At 43.3% G+C, this 17394-nt stretch overlaps 1 protein-coding gene across 2 annotated transcripts in view; it reads right to left on the bottom strand.

Moving 5' to 3' along the window:
• The window catches only part of LOC121539099 (E3 ubiquitin-protein ligase SH3RF1-like), an 80326-nt gene extending 65693 nt beyond the window's left edge, over positions 1 to 14633 (bottom strand). The window contains exons 1-3 of one of the 2 annotated variants that reach the window (XM_041847348.2): positions 14541 to 14633; positions 13494 to 13991; positions 10217 to 10765 (exon numbers count right to left, since the gene is read on the bottom strand). In XM_041847348.2, coding sequence (XP_041703282.2) covers positions 10217 to 10765; positions 13494 to 13661 — 717 coding nt within the window. In that variant the 5' untranslated portion in view covers positions 13662 to 13991; positions 14541 to 14633. The remainder of the gene's footprint in view (positions 1 to 10216; positions 10766 to 13493; positions 13992 to 14540) is intronic. The other variant, XM_041847356.2, reaches the window with a different exon arrangement.
• Between the last annotated feature and the right edge of the window lie 2761 nt (positions 14634 to 17394).

The raw sequence follows: 17394 nt of genomic DNA, 5'->3' as shown, positions 1-17394 counted from the left end.
AACTAACAGTAAACATTACACTCACAAAAGTTCCAAAATAATAAAGACATTTCAAATGTCATATTATGTCTATACAGTGTTGTAATGATGTGCAAATAGTTAAAGTACAAAAAGGAAAATAAATAAACATAAATATAGGTTGTATTTACAATGGTATTTGTTATTCACTGGTTGCCCTTTTCTTGTGGCAACAGGTCACAAATCTTGCTGCTGTGATGGCACACTGTGGTTTTTAACCCAATAGATATGGGAGTTTATCAAAATTGGGTTTGTTTTCGAATTCTATGTGGGTCTGTGTAATCTGAGGGAAATATGTCTCTCTAATATGGTCATTCATTTGGCAGGAAGTGCAGCTCAGTTTCCACCTCATTTTGTGGGCAGTGTGCACATAGCCTGTCTTCTCTTGAGAGCCAGGTCTGCCTACGGCGGCCTATCTCAATAGCAAGGCTGTGCTCACTGAGTCTGTACATAGTCAAAGATTTCCTTAATTTTGGGTCAGTGTACTCTCTGTTTAGGGCCAAATAGCATTCTAGTTTGCTCTGTTTTTTTTTAAATTCTTTCCAATTTCTCATGATTTGGTTGGGTCTAATTGTGTTGTTGTCCTGGGGCTCTGTGGGGTCTGTTTGTGTTTGTGAACAGAGCCCCAGGACCAGCTTGCTTAGGGTACTCTTCTCCTGGTTCATCTCTCTGTAGGTGATGGCTTTGTTATGGAAGGTTTAGGAATCGCTTCCTTTTAGGTGGTTGTAGAATTTAACGGCTCTTTTCTGGATTTTGATCATTAGCGGGTATCGGCCTAATTCTGCTCTGCATGCATTATTTGGTGTTTTACATTGGACACAGGATATTTTTGCAGAATTCTGCATGCAGAGTCTCAATTTGGTGTTTGTCCCATTTTGTGAATTCTTGGTTGGTGAGCGGACCCCAGACCTCACAACCATAAAGGGCAATGGGTTCTACAACTGATTCAAGTATTTTTTGCCAGATCCTAATTGGTATGTTGAATTTTATGTTCCTTTTGATGGCATAGAAGGCCCTTCTTGCCTTGTCTCTCAGATCGTTCACAGCTTTGTGGAAGTTACCTGTGTTGCTGATGTTTAGGCCGAGGTATGTATAGTTTTTTGTGTGCTCTAGGGCAACAGTGTCTAGATGGAATTTGTATTTGTGGTCCTGGCAACTGGACCTTTTTTGGAACACCATTATATTTATCTTACTGAGATTTACTGTCCAGGTCTGACAGAATCTGTGCAGAAGATCTAGGTGCTGCTGTAGGCCCTCCTTGGTTGGGGACAGAAGCACAAGACCATCAGCAAACAGTAGACATTTGACTTCAGATTCTAGTAGGGTGAGGCCGGGTGCTGCAGACTGTTCTAGTGCCCTCGCCAATTCGTTGATATACACTGCTCAAAAAAATAAAGGGAACACTAAAATAACACACCCTAGATCTGAATGAATGAAATAATCTTATTAAATACGTTTTTCTTTACATAGTTGAATGTGCTGACAACAAAATCACACAAAAATTATATCAATGGAAATCAAATTTATCAACCCATGGAGGTCTGGATTTGGAGTCACCCTCAAAATTAAAGTGGAAAACCACACTACAGGCTGATCCAACTTTGATGTAATGTCCTTAAAACAAGTCAAAATGAGGCTCAGTAGTGTGTGTGGCCTCCACCTGCCTGTATGACCTCCCTACAACGCCTGGGCATGCTCCTGATGAGGTGGCGGATGGTCTCCTGAGGGATCTCCTCCCAGACCTGGACTAAAGCATCCGCCAACTCCTGGACAGTCTGTGGTGCAACGTGGCATTGGTGGATGGAGCGAGACATGATGTCCCAGATGTGCTCAATTGGATTCAGGTCTGGGGAACGGGCAGGCCAGTCCATAGCATCAATGCCTTTCTCTTGCAGGAACTGCTGACACACTCTATCCACATGAGGTCTAGCATTGTCTTGCATTAGGAGGAACCCAGGGCCAACCGCACCAGCATATGGTCTCACAAGGGGTCTGAGGATCTCATCTCGGTACCTAATGGAAGTCAGGCTACCTCTGGTGAGCACATGGAGGGCTGTGCGGCCCCCCAAAGAAATGCCACCCCACACCATGACTGACCCACCGCCAAACCGGTCATGCTGGAGGATGTTGCAGGCAGCAGAACGTTCTCCACGGCGTCTCCAGACTCTGTCACGTGCTCAGTGTGAACCTGCTTTCATCTGTGAAGAGCACAGGGCGCCAGTGGCGAATTTGCCAATCTTGGTGTTCTCTGGCAAATGCCAAACGTCCTGCACGGTGTTGGGCTGTAAGCACAACCCCCACCTGTGGACGTCGGGCCCTCATACCACCCTCATGGAGTCTGTTTCTGACCGTTTGAGCAGACACATGCACATTTGTGGCCTGCTGGAGGTCATTTTGCAGGGCTCTGGCAGTGCTCCTCCTTCTCCTCCTTGCACAAAGGCGGAGGTAGCAGTCCTGCTGCTGGGTTGTTGCCCTCCTACGGACTCCTCCACGTCTCCTGATGTACTGGCCTGTCTCCTGGTAGCGCCTCCATGCTCTGGACACTACGCTGACAGACACAGCAAACCTTCTTGCCACAGCTCGCATTGATGTGCCATCCTGGATGAGCTGCACTACCTGAGCCACTTGTGTGGGTTGTAGACTCCGTCTCATGCTACCACTAGAGTGAAAGCATAGGCAGCATTCCTCCTCCTCCAAACACGGCGAGTTGAGTTGATGCCAAAGAGCTCGATTTTGGTCTCATCTGACCACAACACTTTCACGCAGTACTCCTCTGAATCATTCAAATGTTCATTGGCAAACTTCAGACGGGCCTGTATATGTGCTTTCTTTAGCAGGGGGACCTTGTGGGCGCTGCAGAATTTCAGTCCTTCACGGCGTAGTGTGTTACCAATTGTTTTCTTGGTGACTATGGTCCCAGCTGCCTTGAGATCATTGACAAGATCCTCCCGTGTAGTTCTGGGCTGATTCCTCACCGTTCTCATGATCATTGCAACTCCACGAGGTGAGATCTTGCATGGCGCCCCAGGCAGAGGGAGATTGACAGTTATTTTGTGTTTCTTCCATTTGCGAATAATCGCACCAACTGATGTCACCTTCTCACCAAGCTGCTTGGCGATGGTCTTGTAGCCCATTCCAGCCTTGTGTAGGTCTACAATCTTGTCCCTGACATCCTTGGAGAGCTCTTTGGTCTTGGCCATGGTGGAGAGTTTGGAATCTGATTGATTGATTGCTTCTGTGGACAGGTGACTTTTATACAGGTAACAAACTGAGATTAGGAGCACTCCTTTTAAGAGTGTGCTCTAATCTCAGCTCATATCTGCATAAAAGACACCTGGGAGCCAGAAATCTTTCTGATTGAGAGGGGGTCAAATACTTATTTCCCTCATTAAAATGCAAATCAATGTATAACATTTTTGACATGCGTTTCTCTGGATTTTTTTGTTGTTATTCTGTCTCTCACTGTTCAAATAAACCTACCATTAAAATTATAGACTGATCATTTCTTTGTCAGTGGACAAACGTACAAAATCAGCAGGGGATCAAATACTTTTTTCCCTCACTTTAAGTGTCCGGGTTAGAGTCCCGCTCCTTGAAAGCAGCAGCTCTACCCTTTATCTCATTGCGGATGTTGCCTGTAATCCATGGCTTCTGGTTGGGGTATGTACGTACGGTCAGTGTGGGGACGACGTCATCGATGCACTTATTGATGAAGCCAGTGACAGATGTGGTGTACTCCTCAATGCTCTCCGAAGAATCCCGGAACATGTTCCAGTCTGTGCTAGCAAAACAGTCCTGTAGCTTAGCATCTGCGTCATCTGACCACTTTTTTATTAACCGAGTCACTGGTGCTTCCTGCTTTAGTTTTTGCTTATAAGCAGGAATCAGGAGGATAGAGTTATGGTCAGATTTGCAAATTGGAGGGTGAGGGAGAGCTTTGTATGCGTCTCTGTGTGTGGAGTAAAGGTGGTCTAGAGTTTTTTTTTCCTCTGGTTGCACATTTAACATTCTGGTAGAAATGAGGTAGAACGGATTTAAGTTTCCCTACATTAAAGTCCCCGGCCACTAGGAGCGCTGCCTCTGGATGAGCGTTTTCCTGTTTAGTTATGGCCTTATACAACTCATTGAGTGCAATCTTAATGCGAGCATTGGTTTGTGGTGGTAAATAGACAGCTATGAAAAATATAGATGAAAACTCTCTTGGTATATAGTGTGGTCTACTGCTTATCATAAGATACTCTACCTCAGGCGAACAAAACCTCAAGACTTCCTTAGTATTTGATTTTGTGCACCAGCTGTTGTTTACAAATATACACAGACCGCCACCCCTTGTCTTACCGGAGTCAGCCGTTCTATCCTGCCGATGTAGCGTATAGCCCGCTAGCTGTATGTTGTCCATTTCGTTGTTCAGCCACGACTCGGTGAAACATAAGATATTACAGTTTTTTATGTCCCGTTGGTAGGATAAGCGTAATCTTAGGTCATCTAATTAATTTTCCAATGATTGAAGATTGGCTAATAGGATTAATGGAAGAGGCAGTTTACTCACTCGCCGTCGGATCCTTACAAGGCACCCCGACCTACGTCCACGATATCTCTGTCTCTTTCTCCAGCGAATGACAGGGATTTGGGCCTTGTTGGGTGTCTGTAGGATATCCTTCGCGTCCGACTTGTTGAAGAAAAAATCTTAGTCCAATACGAGGTGAGTAATCGCTGTCCTGATATCCAGAAGCTCTTTTTGGTTATAAGAGACGATGGCAGAAACATTATGTACAGAATAAATTACAAATAACGCGAAAAAACACACATAATAGTACAATTGGTTAGAGGGCTGTAAAACGGCAGCCATCTTCTCCGGAGCCAGCTTGTCAAATAAGAGTGTTTTGGTAGGTTTCCACACTACTTTCCTTCCATCTATAGCATATCTTCATATTATTCAGTTCCTTTGGCTTTGATGCCTCGTGGTAAGTTTCCACACTACTTTCCTTCCATCTATAGCATATCTTCATATTATTCAGTTCCTTTGGCTTTGATGCCTCGTGGTAAGTTTCCACACTACTTTCCTTCCATCTATAGCATATCTTCATATTATTCAGTTCCTTTGGCTTTGATGCCTCATGGTAAGTTTCCACACTACTTTCCTTCCATCTATAGCATATCTTCATATTATTCCGTTCCTTTGGCTTTGATGCCTCGTGATTGAGTATTGCTCTGTTCAAGTAGACTGATTTTGCTGTGATCTGATAGGGGTGTCAGTGGGCTGACTGTGAACGCTCTGAGAGACTCTGGGTTGAGGTCAGTGATAAAGTAGTCTACAGTACTACTGCCAAGAGATGAGCTATAGGTGTACCTACCATAGGAGTCCCCTCGAAGCCTACCATTGACTATGTACATACCCAGCATGTGACAGAGCTGCAAGAGTTGTGACCCGATTTTGTTGGATATGTTGTCGTAGTTGTGCCTAGGGGGGCATATGGGGGAGGGAATGCTGTCACCTCCAGGTATGTGTTTGTCCCCCTGTGTGCTGAGGGTGTCAGGTTCTTGTCCAGTTCTGGCATTTAGGTCGCCACAGACTAGTACATGTCCCTGGGCCTAGAAATGATTGATCTCCCCCTCTAGGATGGAGAAGCTGTCTTCATTAAAGTATGGGGATTCTAGTGGGGGGATATAGGTAGCACACAGGAGGACATTTGTCTCTGTTTAGATAATTTCCTTTTGAATTTCTAGCCAAATGTAAAATGTTCCTGTTTTGATTAATTGAATAGAGTGAGTTAGGTCTGCTCTATACCACATTAGCATAACCCCCGAGTCCCTTCCCTGTTTCACACCTGGTCGTTTGGTGTATGGGACTACCAGTTCTCTGTAACCTAGAGGGCAACCAGTGGGTCCATCTCCTCTATACCATGTATCTCTCTCTCCTGTCCCTCTCTACGTACAGCCCCCACCCCCTCCCCTCGCTCTCTCTCTCTCTCTCCTGTCCCTCTCTACGTACAACCCCTCTCTCTCTCTCAATTCAATTCAAAGGGCTTTATTGGCATTTGAAAAATATGTTTACATTGCCAAAGCAAGTGAAATAGATCAAAAGCAAAAGTGAAATAAACAATAAAAAGTGAACAGTAAACATTACACAAAAGTTCAAAAAGAATAAAGACATTTAATATGTCATATTATGTACAGTGAGGGAAAAAAGTATTTGATCCCCTGCTGATTTTGTACGTTTGCCCACTGACAAAGAAATGATCAGTCTATAATTTTAATGGTAGGTTTATTTGAACAGTAAGAGACAGCATAACAACAACAAAATCCAGAAAAACGCATGTCAAAAATGTTACAAATTGATTTGCATTGTAATGAGGGAAATAAGTATTTGACCCCCTCTTAATCAGAAAGATTTCTGGCTCCCAGGTGTCTTTTATGCAGGTAACGAGCTGAGATTAGGAGCACACTCTTAAAGGGAGTGCTCCTAATCTCAGCTTGTTACCTGTATAAAAGACACCTGTCCACAGAAGCAATCAATCAATCAGATTCCAAACTCTCCACCATGGCCAAGACCAAAGAGCTCTCCAAGGATGTCAGGGACAAGATTGTAGACCTACACAAGGCTGGAATGGGCTACAAGACCATCGCCAAGCAGCTTGGTGAGAAGGTGACATCAGTTGGTGCGATTATTCGCAAATGGAAGAAACACAAAAGAACTGTCAATCTCCCTCGGCCTGGGGCTCCATGCAAGATCTCACCTCGTGGAGTTGCAATGATCATGAGAACGGTGAGGAATCAGCCCAGAACTACACGGGAGGATCTTGTCAATGATCTCAAGGCAGCTGGGACCATAGTCACCAAGAAAACAATTGGTAACACACTACGCTGTGAAGGACTGAAATCTGCAGCGCCCGCAAGGTCCCCCCCTGCTCAAGAAAGCACATATTCAGGGCTGTCTGAAGTTTGCCAATGAACATCTGAATGATTCAGAGGAGAACTGGGTGAAAGTGTTGTGGTCAGATGAGACCAAAATCGAGCTCTTTGGCATCAACTCAACTCGCCGTGTTTGGAGGAGGAGGAATGCTGCCTATGACCCCAATAACACCATCCCCACCGTCAAACATGGAGGTGGAAACATTATGCTTTGGGGGTGTTTTTCTGCTAAGGGGACAGGACAACTTCACCGCATCAAATGGACGATGGACAGGGCCACGTACCGTCAAATCTTGGGTGAGAACCTCCTTCCCTCAGCCAGGTCATTGAAAATGGGTCGTGGATGGGTATTCCAGCATGACAATGACCCAAAACACACAGCCAAGGCAACAAAGGAGTGGCTCAAGAAGAAGCATATTAAGGTCCTGGAGTGGCCTAGCCAGTCTCCAGACCTTAATCCCATAGAAAATCTGTGGAGGGAGCTGACGGTTTGAGTTGCCAAACGTCAGCCTCGAAACCTTAATGACTTGGAGAAGATCTGCAAAGAGGAGTGGAACAAAATCTCTCCTGAGATGTGTGCAAACCTGGTGGCCAACTACAAGAAACGTCTGACCTCTGTGATTGCCAACAAGGGTTTTGCCACCAAGTACTAAGTCATGTTTTGCAGAGGGGTCAAATACTTACTTCCCTCATTAAAATGCAAATCAATTTATAACATTTTTGACATACGTTTTTCTAGATTTTTTTGTTGTTATTATGTCTCTCACTGTTCAAATAAACCTACCATTAAAATGATAGACTGATCATGTCTTTGTCAGTGGGCAAACGTACAAAATCAGCAGTGGATCAAATACTTTTTTCCCCTCACTGTATATATACAGTGTTGTAACGATGTGCAGCAAATAGTTAAAGTACAAAAGGGAAAATAAATAAACCTAAATATGGTTGGTATTTACAGTGGTGTTTGTTCTTCACTGGTTGCCCTTTTCTTGTGGCAACAGGTCACAAATATTGATGCTGTGATGGCATACTGTGGTATTTCACCCAATAGATATGGGAGTTTATCAAAATTGGATTTGTTTTCGAATTCTTTGTGACCTTCTGCTTTCCAAAGAAGCATTGCTAGAATGTGTTCCTTAATGCAGTGTGAGTTTTTTAACCTTTTTTTAACCAGGGGAAATCCCTTGAGACCAGGGTCTCATTTACAAGGGTGCCCTGGGAACAATACATCAACATGATCAGTCTCAATACAACACTATAAATGTACAATTACACATTACAACAAATCAAATTCAAAAGTGACAGACAAAATTACACATCAATCAAAACAAGTGCAGTTCTCCTTCACTACATTTCTCATCAAAGTCCCAAACTGACCCTTCCAGACCAGAGAGTTAAGCCTCAGAGTGGCCTGCAGGTCATTCCATGGCACAATAACTAAAGGCAATCTTCCCAGACTCTGTGGAGACCCGAGAAACCTCTAGAGCAGGGGCCTCCAACAGGTAGATCATGAGCTACCTGCCCACCTATGAGTAGCTCCCCAAGCAATTCTGAAAGTACATGCATTTCTTTTCATTTGTTCCATCTTTAACTGTCATAAACATAAAGCCCCCGGCTACTATCCAATCAAAGCCACATTGACATCCCACTCCTGGTTAGCCACTTATGGTTTAAAAAGCCAAACCTAACACAATATCTGCCAAATTATTGTAATATCGCCCTTGTCTGTCTTTGGTGGACCCGTTTGTCTATCGCTCCGTATGTCGCTAGTTAGCGATGCTAGTAGGCTAATGATAACCGTCTTGTCGGTAGACATAAAGACGTTCCCCAATAACCTTCTCAATTAAATGTTAACTGCAATGTAGACTTACCTGACAGAAAGATATCATGATTATTTGTATCAATTGGGTGGCGATTGTTTAGCAAACTCTGCCATGGCATGTGCTGCAGCAGTAGGCCTAACAGAAACATAGCTAGACCAAAACATTCCTCTCTTCCTAAATGCACATTTAAAAGGCAATTACACACAAAAAAATCTAAATGTGTTTTTTCCAAACCTCAAAATTGGTCTTCTGATGCTATTTAAGCATTGTCATGGACTCAGAACATCCATTTTCGTTGTTTCTCTGGGAATAATTTTAATATTGAGAGTAAAAAACTGAAGGAAAAATAAATACCAGGAAAAATAAAACAGAAAACAGAATTCAGGAAAATAAGAAAGATAATTGTATGAGGCCTTAGAGTTGTTTATTAACCATTATTTGACCAGTTATATTGACAGAAAACACATCTCTTGTAGACCAAGGACCCGGGGAAGAGTTGCAGGGTAGAGGATTAGAGAAGAATGTGCCTATTTGAAATCTCTATGACATTTTTAAAAAGAGTAGCTAGCAACATGTCTTTTTTTTTAGTAGCTCTCATGCTAGAAAAGGTTGGAGACCCCTGCTCTAGAACCAGCCAGTCTTGAGAGCGAGTCTGATGGTGGCTGGATTTCCAATTAAGAAGTGAGGTGAGGTAGTTTGGGAGTTTCTGGAGAACTGCTTTCTATACAAATAGCAGCCAATGTTATGCCCTTCTGGTAGTCAGAGACTCCCAGCCAACAGAACTATATAAAAGGCAATGATTTGTACAAAAAGTGTCTCCAGTGATAAAACGCAGGGCTGAGTGATAGACTGAATCTAAAGGTTTTAAAACAGAGGCTGCTGCATCCATGTAGATTATATATTATATTATTATTATTATTATTATATCACCATAGTCAAGTACTGGGAGGAGCGACGCTTGAACAATCTTCCTCCTGTTTTTAAAAGTAAGGCAGGATTTATTTCTATAGGAGGAAACCGATCTTAATTTGTTAGTTTTTCAATGTGTGTTTTAAAAAGACAGTTTATCATCAATCCAAATACTTATAATGAGGGACTTGCTCAATTTGGGCTCCCTTCAAGGTGCAGATACACAGATCTTTAGGGTCAATTTGAGGAGACCTGGAGAACAACATCAACTTGGCTGGAGTAAAAATAAATAAAATAATAAATAAAATAATATGCCATTTAGCAGACGCTTTTATCTAAAGCGACTTACAGTCATGTGCGCATACATTTTTACGTATGGGTGGTCCCGGGGATCGAACCCACTACCCTGGCGTTACAAGCGCCGTGCTCTACCAATTGAGCTACAGAGGACCACAAGTAACAGCCCGTGGGTCTCCAGGGCCAGGCTTGAATTACTTGTGATGTATTGTAGTAGCATATACAGTTCCAGAGAAAAGAGAGACTGGCAGACGTACCTTGTGGAAGGTGAGGCAGTCCTTGCAGTTCTCCACGTCCATCTGTTTGGAGTCAAAGTCGTACAGGGCTTTGCAGAGGGCTAAAGGCTGAGACTGGAAATGTGGCTGGGTCTGGGATTGGGACTGTTTTTGGAATTGGGATTTGGGTTGGGATTCAGCCTGCTGTTGGGATTTGGGTTGGGATTCAGCCTGCTGTTGGGATTTGGGTTGGGATTCAGCCTGCTGTTGGGATTTGGGTTGGGATTCAGCCTGCTGTTGGGATTTGGGTTGGGATTCAGCCTGCTGTTGGGATTTGGGTTGGGATTCAGCCTGCTGTTGGGTTTTGGGTTGGGACTGAGATTGAGATTGGGATGGAGACTGTGGTGGAGTCTGATGCTGCTGGTGGATAATCTGTATCATGTTAGCAGCGACCAGCCCACTACTGCTGTTCGTGTCTCCATAATACCAGTTCTCATCCACCTTCTGTGTCAGAACGATGATGTCACCAGACGCCATGTCAATCACTCCTGGGACGTTCCCTCTGTGGTTGTACAGGGCTCTGGCAATGACCTGGACACAGGATGGGAAAATACAGAGCTTATGTTACTGTATATTTGCCAAGTACAGTGAATGCAGAGCAGGTCTATTCTGTTCTTAGCTAGAGGGCCACAGCACAGCTGAATGTATTCTTTCTATCAGGGTCTGAATCTGGGACAGTGAGGTGTTTGAACTCTCTGGCCAATCAATGACAATCATTGGTCTATTAACTACAGAGGAATAAAGAAAACCAGCAGTGCTGTGTGTGGCCATCAAGGACTGTAATGTAACTGATTAGCCCTGATGTTCTGTGGAGTCTTGTTGGACATTACTGATGTCCTGTAGAGTCTTATTGGACATTACTGATGTTCTGTAGAGTCTTGTTGGACATTACTGATGTTCTGTAGAGTCTTGTTGGACATTACTGATGTTCTGTAGAGTCTTGTTGGACATTACTGATGTTCTGTAGAGTCTTGTTGGACATTACTGATGTTCTGTAGAGTCATGTTGGACATTACTGATGTTCTGTAGAGTCTTGTTGGACATTACTGATGTTCTGTAGAGTCTTGTTGGACATTACTGATGTTCTGTAGAGTCTTGTTGGACTTACTGATGTTCTGTAGAGTCTTGTTGGACATTACTGATGTTCTGTAGAGTCATGTTGGACATTACTGATGTTCTGTAGAGTCATGTTGGACATTACTGATGTTCTGTAGAGTCTTGTTGGACATTACTGATGTTCTGTAGAGTCTTGTTGGACATTACTGATGTTCTGTAGAGTCTTGTTGGACATTACTTATGTTCTGTACAGTCTTGTTGGACATTACTGATGTTCTGTAGAGTCTTGTTGGACATTACTGATGTTCTGTAGAGTCTTGTTGGACATTACTGATGTTCTGTAGAGTCTTGTTGGACATTACTGATGTTCTGTAGAGTCTTGTTGGACATTACTGATGTTCTGTAGAGTCATGTTGGACATTACTGATGTTCTGTAGAGTCTTGTTGGACATTACTGATGTTCTGTAGAGTCTTGTTGGACATTACTGATGTTCTGTAGAGTCTTGTTGGACATTACTGATGTTCTGTAGAGTCTTGTTGGACATTACTGATGTTCTGTAGAGTCTTGTTGGACATTACTGATGTTCTGTAGAGTCTTGTTGGACATTACTGATTGTCACTCATCTACCACTATATCATTCACCTCCTTGGTGTCGTGTGGCACCCTAGCCAGGCCATTCCCTCACACACCCATCCTAAGACTAGCACCAGTGGCCCACAATCTATCTTGGCATACTGACCTTCTATTCCTCACTCGTGACACCACTAACACATGGTGTGTCCTTGTCCTGTCCACATACAGCTTATGAGTTGCACATACATGAATGAATCTTGTATCACAAATCATCATAACACAGACGTAAACTGTGTCTCGTTGCCAAGACAATCACCTTGTCTTCTCCCTCTGGTGTAACACAGGACTGAGTCTCTGACCTAGATCTAGTCTTCCTCCCAAATGGCACCCTATTCCCTATATAGTGCACTACTACCCCATAGGGTTCTGGTCAAAAGTAAGTAAGTAGCCTTGGCTTGTGAGAGACAGAATGGCTTATAGGAGCAGGAGCCTAACTCCTGTTTCTGTAGCGTGAGGCAGCTTGACGTACACCCCCTGGACAGGACGCTAGTCTAGCACAGGGCCCAAAAGTACTGTACAATATAGGGGGCCATTTGGGCCTCAGACTAGACTGACAAACTAGGACCGGGAGTCAGGACCTGTATTCACAAAAGAGTCTCAGAATAGCAGTACTGATCTCCTCCAACTAAGCATGCGGTGTACACAACAAAGTGGTGAAAGAATAAGCATTCCAACAGTTATGATACCCATCAGTAAACTTAGCTTGACTGTGATTTCTATTGACCTCCTCAGATAAGAGCCTCCTACTATAATGTAATGCAATAGATTGTACTGTACTCAAACTACCCTAAAAGTAGTGGACATGTTGCAGTGCTACATTTCATGTTGGACAAGCCAGACAATAGATCAAATGAATTAATAATATATGTGTATCTGATACAGATACTTGGACTCTTTACCACATAAATCAAATCAGAAATAAAATCACTGTAGGAGCACTATCCCAGCATGGATCAAACCACTGTAGGAGCACTATCCCAGCATGGATCAAACCACTGTAGGAGCACTATCCCAGCATGGATCAAACCACTGTAGGAGCACTATCCCAGCATGGATCAAACCACTGTAGGAGCACTATCCCAGCATGGATCAAACCACTGTAGGAGCACTATCCCAGCATGGATCAAACCACTGTAGGAGCACTATCCCAGCATGGATCAAACCACTGTAGGAGCACTATCCCAGCATGGATCAAACCACTGTAGGAGCACTATCCCGGCATGGATCAAACCACTGTAGGAGCACTATCCCGGCATGGATCAAACCACTGTAGGAGCACTATCCCGGCATGGATCAAACCACTGTAGGAGCACTATACGGGCACTATTTTTCACTTTAAAACGTATCTCAAACAAAAACCAATGATTGCAAAGTTAAACAAACCATACAACTCTATGCACAAGGACAACTTGTATTAATGTCCACAGAACATTTTACAAAAACACATTTGCTTGAAGAACAGTGCAGATGCAAAGTTTGGTAACAGAATGCCAGTTGGTGCTGTTGGGGCTGTCATTCTGCACTAGTCATAGAGATCCATAATAACACCCAGCACCACAGGCTACTCACCTCATTCTGTCCAGGCTGCCTCTCTCTGTGCTGCTGATCAGACTGTGGGTTCTGTTGTTGTTTCTGATGCTGCTGCTGGGCCTCCCTGCCCCTGGGTAGACCATTCTCCCCGGCAGAGGATATCATATATCGGGCAGAAGGTCTGTTCCATTCCCGCACTGGCCCCATGGGCCCCTGCTTGAGCCCCTTCAGGAGCCGAACCAGAAGGAGGTTAGGGGGCAGCTCCTCCACCGACCTGGCCTGGACCGGGGTACGACACTCCGGGCAGCGGAGCTCGATCTTGGACCCGGGCCTGGAGGTCTCCTGGTGCTGCAGGCTGGGCTTCCAGAAGGTGTGTTGGCTGGGCAGGACCTTGGCTGAAACGTCCAGGCGCTCCAATCACTGGGGGCACTCCAACAAGTCCAACACAGCCAGTTCCTCCATCTTAGAATGGGTGCAGGGCTCTGCTTCGGTGTGGCTGTGTGTTCTCATTCATCAGAATGATTACAGCATTCTGGACTGGAGGATAAGGAAAGCATATGTTATATAAAGATTATCCTTGTATGATCGTTTAAAAATCTACCAGGTATAACATTCTATACTATATAATGTATTGTTATTACATGAAATACAGTCTAGTGATAATATTCTCCATTTGTAAACATCGCATCGAATACGGTTACGGTTGCTTCTTCTCTTGAGCTGTGTAGCTCGCGCACAAGTGTATTGTCACCTGCGTTAGGCCTACTGTTCAGGTAACCGGAAGTGCAATACCAAGCTACAGACCTGTGCACTCAATCGAAAAATAAATCAACATACAATCGCTGTAATGAATAACTTATCGTGCTTGTTAAAATTACAGACAGGAGAGGGTAGATTTCTATAAACGAAACGTCTGTAAATAAATTGCCAAAATTGTTCACGCGCTGGAACTGTCTAGCGCTTCGGCTGACGCAGTAGAAATCCACACACTTGACAAAAGTCGTTGTCGATTTACAGATATGCATTTCAATGCAATGTTTTAAATTCAACTCACATATTTGTCCACAATATCAGTACATAGCCTACCTGTTTTGGCGGAAACACGCTTCAAAAGGCAAGTAGGCTAACAAACGTTCCCAAGTCCGAACTGAGCAAGTTTTGGAACTGCACTTGCCAGTCACTCGTATCAGTTTACATGTCTCATTCCTTAACCGCTGACTGGTAGGTGACGGAGATTTCACCACTTGAATGACATCATTATCTGCGGCTGTACACAAACAAAACTGGACAGGTACGTAGTCAGTCAGTCAATCAATCAATCAAATTTTATTTATAAAGCCCTTTTTACATCAGCAGGTGTCACAAAGTGCTATACAGAAACCCAGCCTAAAACCCCAAACAACAAGCAACGCAGATGTAGAAGCACTTAGTCAGCCCATATCCAAACCATCACCACGCAGTAGACAATATCCCCATTCTTCATACTGTAAAATACATACAGTAGCAACTCACATACATTATCTTTCTTTAGTTTATCAAAATGGTAATAGTTATTTTTCTCATGTAATATTTGGAGGTAGACCTACACATATACAGGCTGTGACAATGTGATTGGTGATGATTTAACTGAATATAAGATGTGTACTATTAAGCCATAATGTAGATTGTATCTGTACCATATAAACAGATGCTGGCAGAAAGCAGTAGGCCTATCAGCAGACTAATGAATTGAAAAGTGTCATGATATCGCCTCAAAATAATCCGAGCTGGGGCTGTCTCTCTCGATCATGTATCATGTACTCCCTCTAGTGGTAATAGATACATTTCACACATTTATAAATCTGCTATTACCATCTTTTAACTGCGTATTATAACAGGGTCTCGTTGCAATATTTCAGGCTCAAACCTCTGACATTTAATGCATTTTCTGGGGAACTGTTGAGAACTTATTTATGTCAGTTAAATGACAATGATGATGGGGGGCAAGAAGAGAAGGACTGTGATGATGATGATAATGAAGATGATGGTGATGATGATGATGATGATGATGGTGGTGATGGTGGTGATGATGGTGATGAGGATGATGATTGTGGTGATGGTGATGATGGTGGTGGTGATGATGGTGCTGAGGATGATGATTGTGGTGATGGTATGATGGTGATGATGGTGGTGATGATGATTGTGGTGACGGCAATGATGATGATTATGGTGATGAGGATGATGGTGATGATTGTAATGATGATGGTGAAGATGATGGCGATGATGATGATGGCAGTGATAATGATGATTATGATGATGATGGTGATGGTGATGATGATGGTGGTGACGATGATGTGGGTGATGAAATGCCATTCGTGGCTTGAATTTCATTCACAAACTTACTTCCAAACCCAAAATATATCCCTTTCTTACATCCCATGGATAAATAATTGACCCATATAAATCAGGTTTCCATCCAACCTTTTCAAACGATAAAAAATGTCACGAAAGACCTGATGGATACAGCAAATGTGTGCCTTTTGACAAATAGAAATTATCTTGCTTTTATCCATAATAATCACATCATGTAGATAGACTACTAGCAACAACCGGATGTTCCGGTTTTCAGGGGAAATGGAAAAGAGCCTGTGATGCCACTTCCAACTTTTGGACATTAACAAGGCTACACCATAGAGAATGATAGAGGCCTCTAGTGGCCAAATTGCTGTATTACCATGGGCAGCGCCACTGAAGGCTTCCACCATTTTAATGTAGTCAACTGGGTGGGACTTTCAACTTCATTGTCTGATCCCTCCAGTTGACCCTGTTGGAGTCATGTCCAACAGGGTCATCAGGAGGGATCAGCCAATCGTGAAGAAGAAAATGTACTACTTCAAAATGGAGCCTATGCTGTCACAGACGTCATAAAGGCACGGAGACAATGAGGCCTCTTTCCATCTCTATGGGCCACAGCCCATCTTAACTCCTCCACATTTACTGGATTGGTTGAACAGTACAGAAGAAAACCTCCCCTGACAGTTTTTTTTTCTTCTTCTCGTCCAATATAGTAAATGTAAATCCCGCACACTCCTATTAGTATGATATGTTTTATTGTCACGTGCCGAATACAACAGGTGTAGACTTTACTGTGAAATGCTTGCTTAAGGAAATAGTAACACAATAAAATAACAATAATGAGGCTATATACAAGGAGTACCAGTACTGAGTCAATGTGCAGGGACACGAGGTAGTTGAGGTAATTTAAGTAATATGTAGGTAGGGGTAAAAGTGACTAGGCAATCAGGACAGATAATAAACAGTGTAGCAACAGCGTATGTGAAGAGTGTGGAAGAGTGTAAAAGTGTGTGTGTGTGTGTGTGTGTGTGTGGTGTCAATATGTTTGTGTGTGTTTTGTGAGTGTGTGTGTGTGTGTGTTGGAGTGTCAGTGTAGTATGTGTGAGTGTAAGGTTAGAGTCCAGTGAGTGTACATTGAGCCTGTGCAAGAGAGTCAGTGCAAAAAAATACAAATCGCAATTCATACAATATGTTACGACTTTGCAAAACGTATCATATGTTACGAATTCCAATTTGTTGTGGCTAACGTTAGCTAGGTGGCTAGGTGGCTAATGCTAACGTTAGCTAGGTGGCTAACGTTAGCTAGGTTAGGGGTTAGGGTTTGGAGTTAGGTTAAAGGGTTAGGGGAATGGTTAGCTAACATGCTAAGTAGTTGTAAAGTAGCTAAAAAATAGTAAGTAGTTGCAAAGTTGCTAATTAGCTAAAATGCTAAAGTTGTCCGTGATAAGATTCAAACACGCAACCTTTGGGTTGCTAGGCGTTTGTGCCATATTCGTTTTTGCCTTAAGTAACCTTCTGTCTTATGTAACCATACCAAAACGTAACATATCATACTAATTTGAGTCACACGGATTTACATTGACTATGATACATCTAGTCAATGAGA

The sequence above is a fragment of the Coregonus clupeaformis genome, chromosome 3 (assembly GCF_020615455.1).
Source record: "Coregonus clupeaformis isolate EN_2021a chromosome 3, ASM2061545v1, whole genome shotgun sequence".
Taxonomy (NCBI): domain Eukaryota; kingdom Metazoa; phylum Chordata; class Actinopteri; order Salmoniformes; family Salmonidae; genus Coregonus; species Coregonus clupeaformis.
Note: the sequence above shows the minus strand (reverse complement) of the source record. Positions and strands in the feature narration are given on the sequence as shown.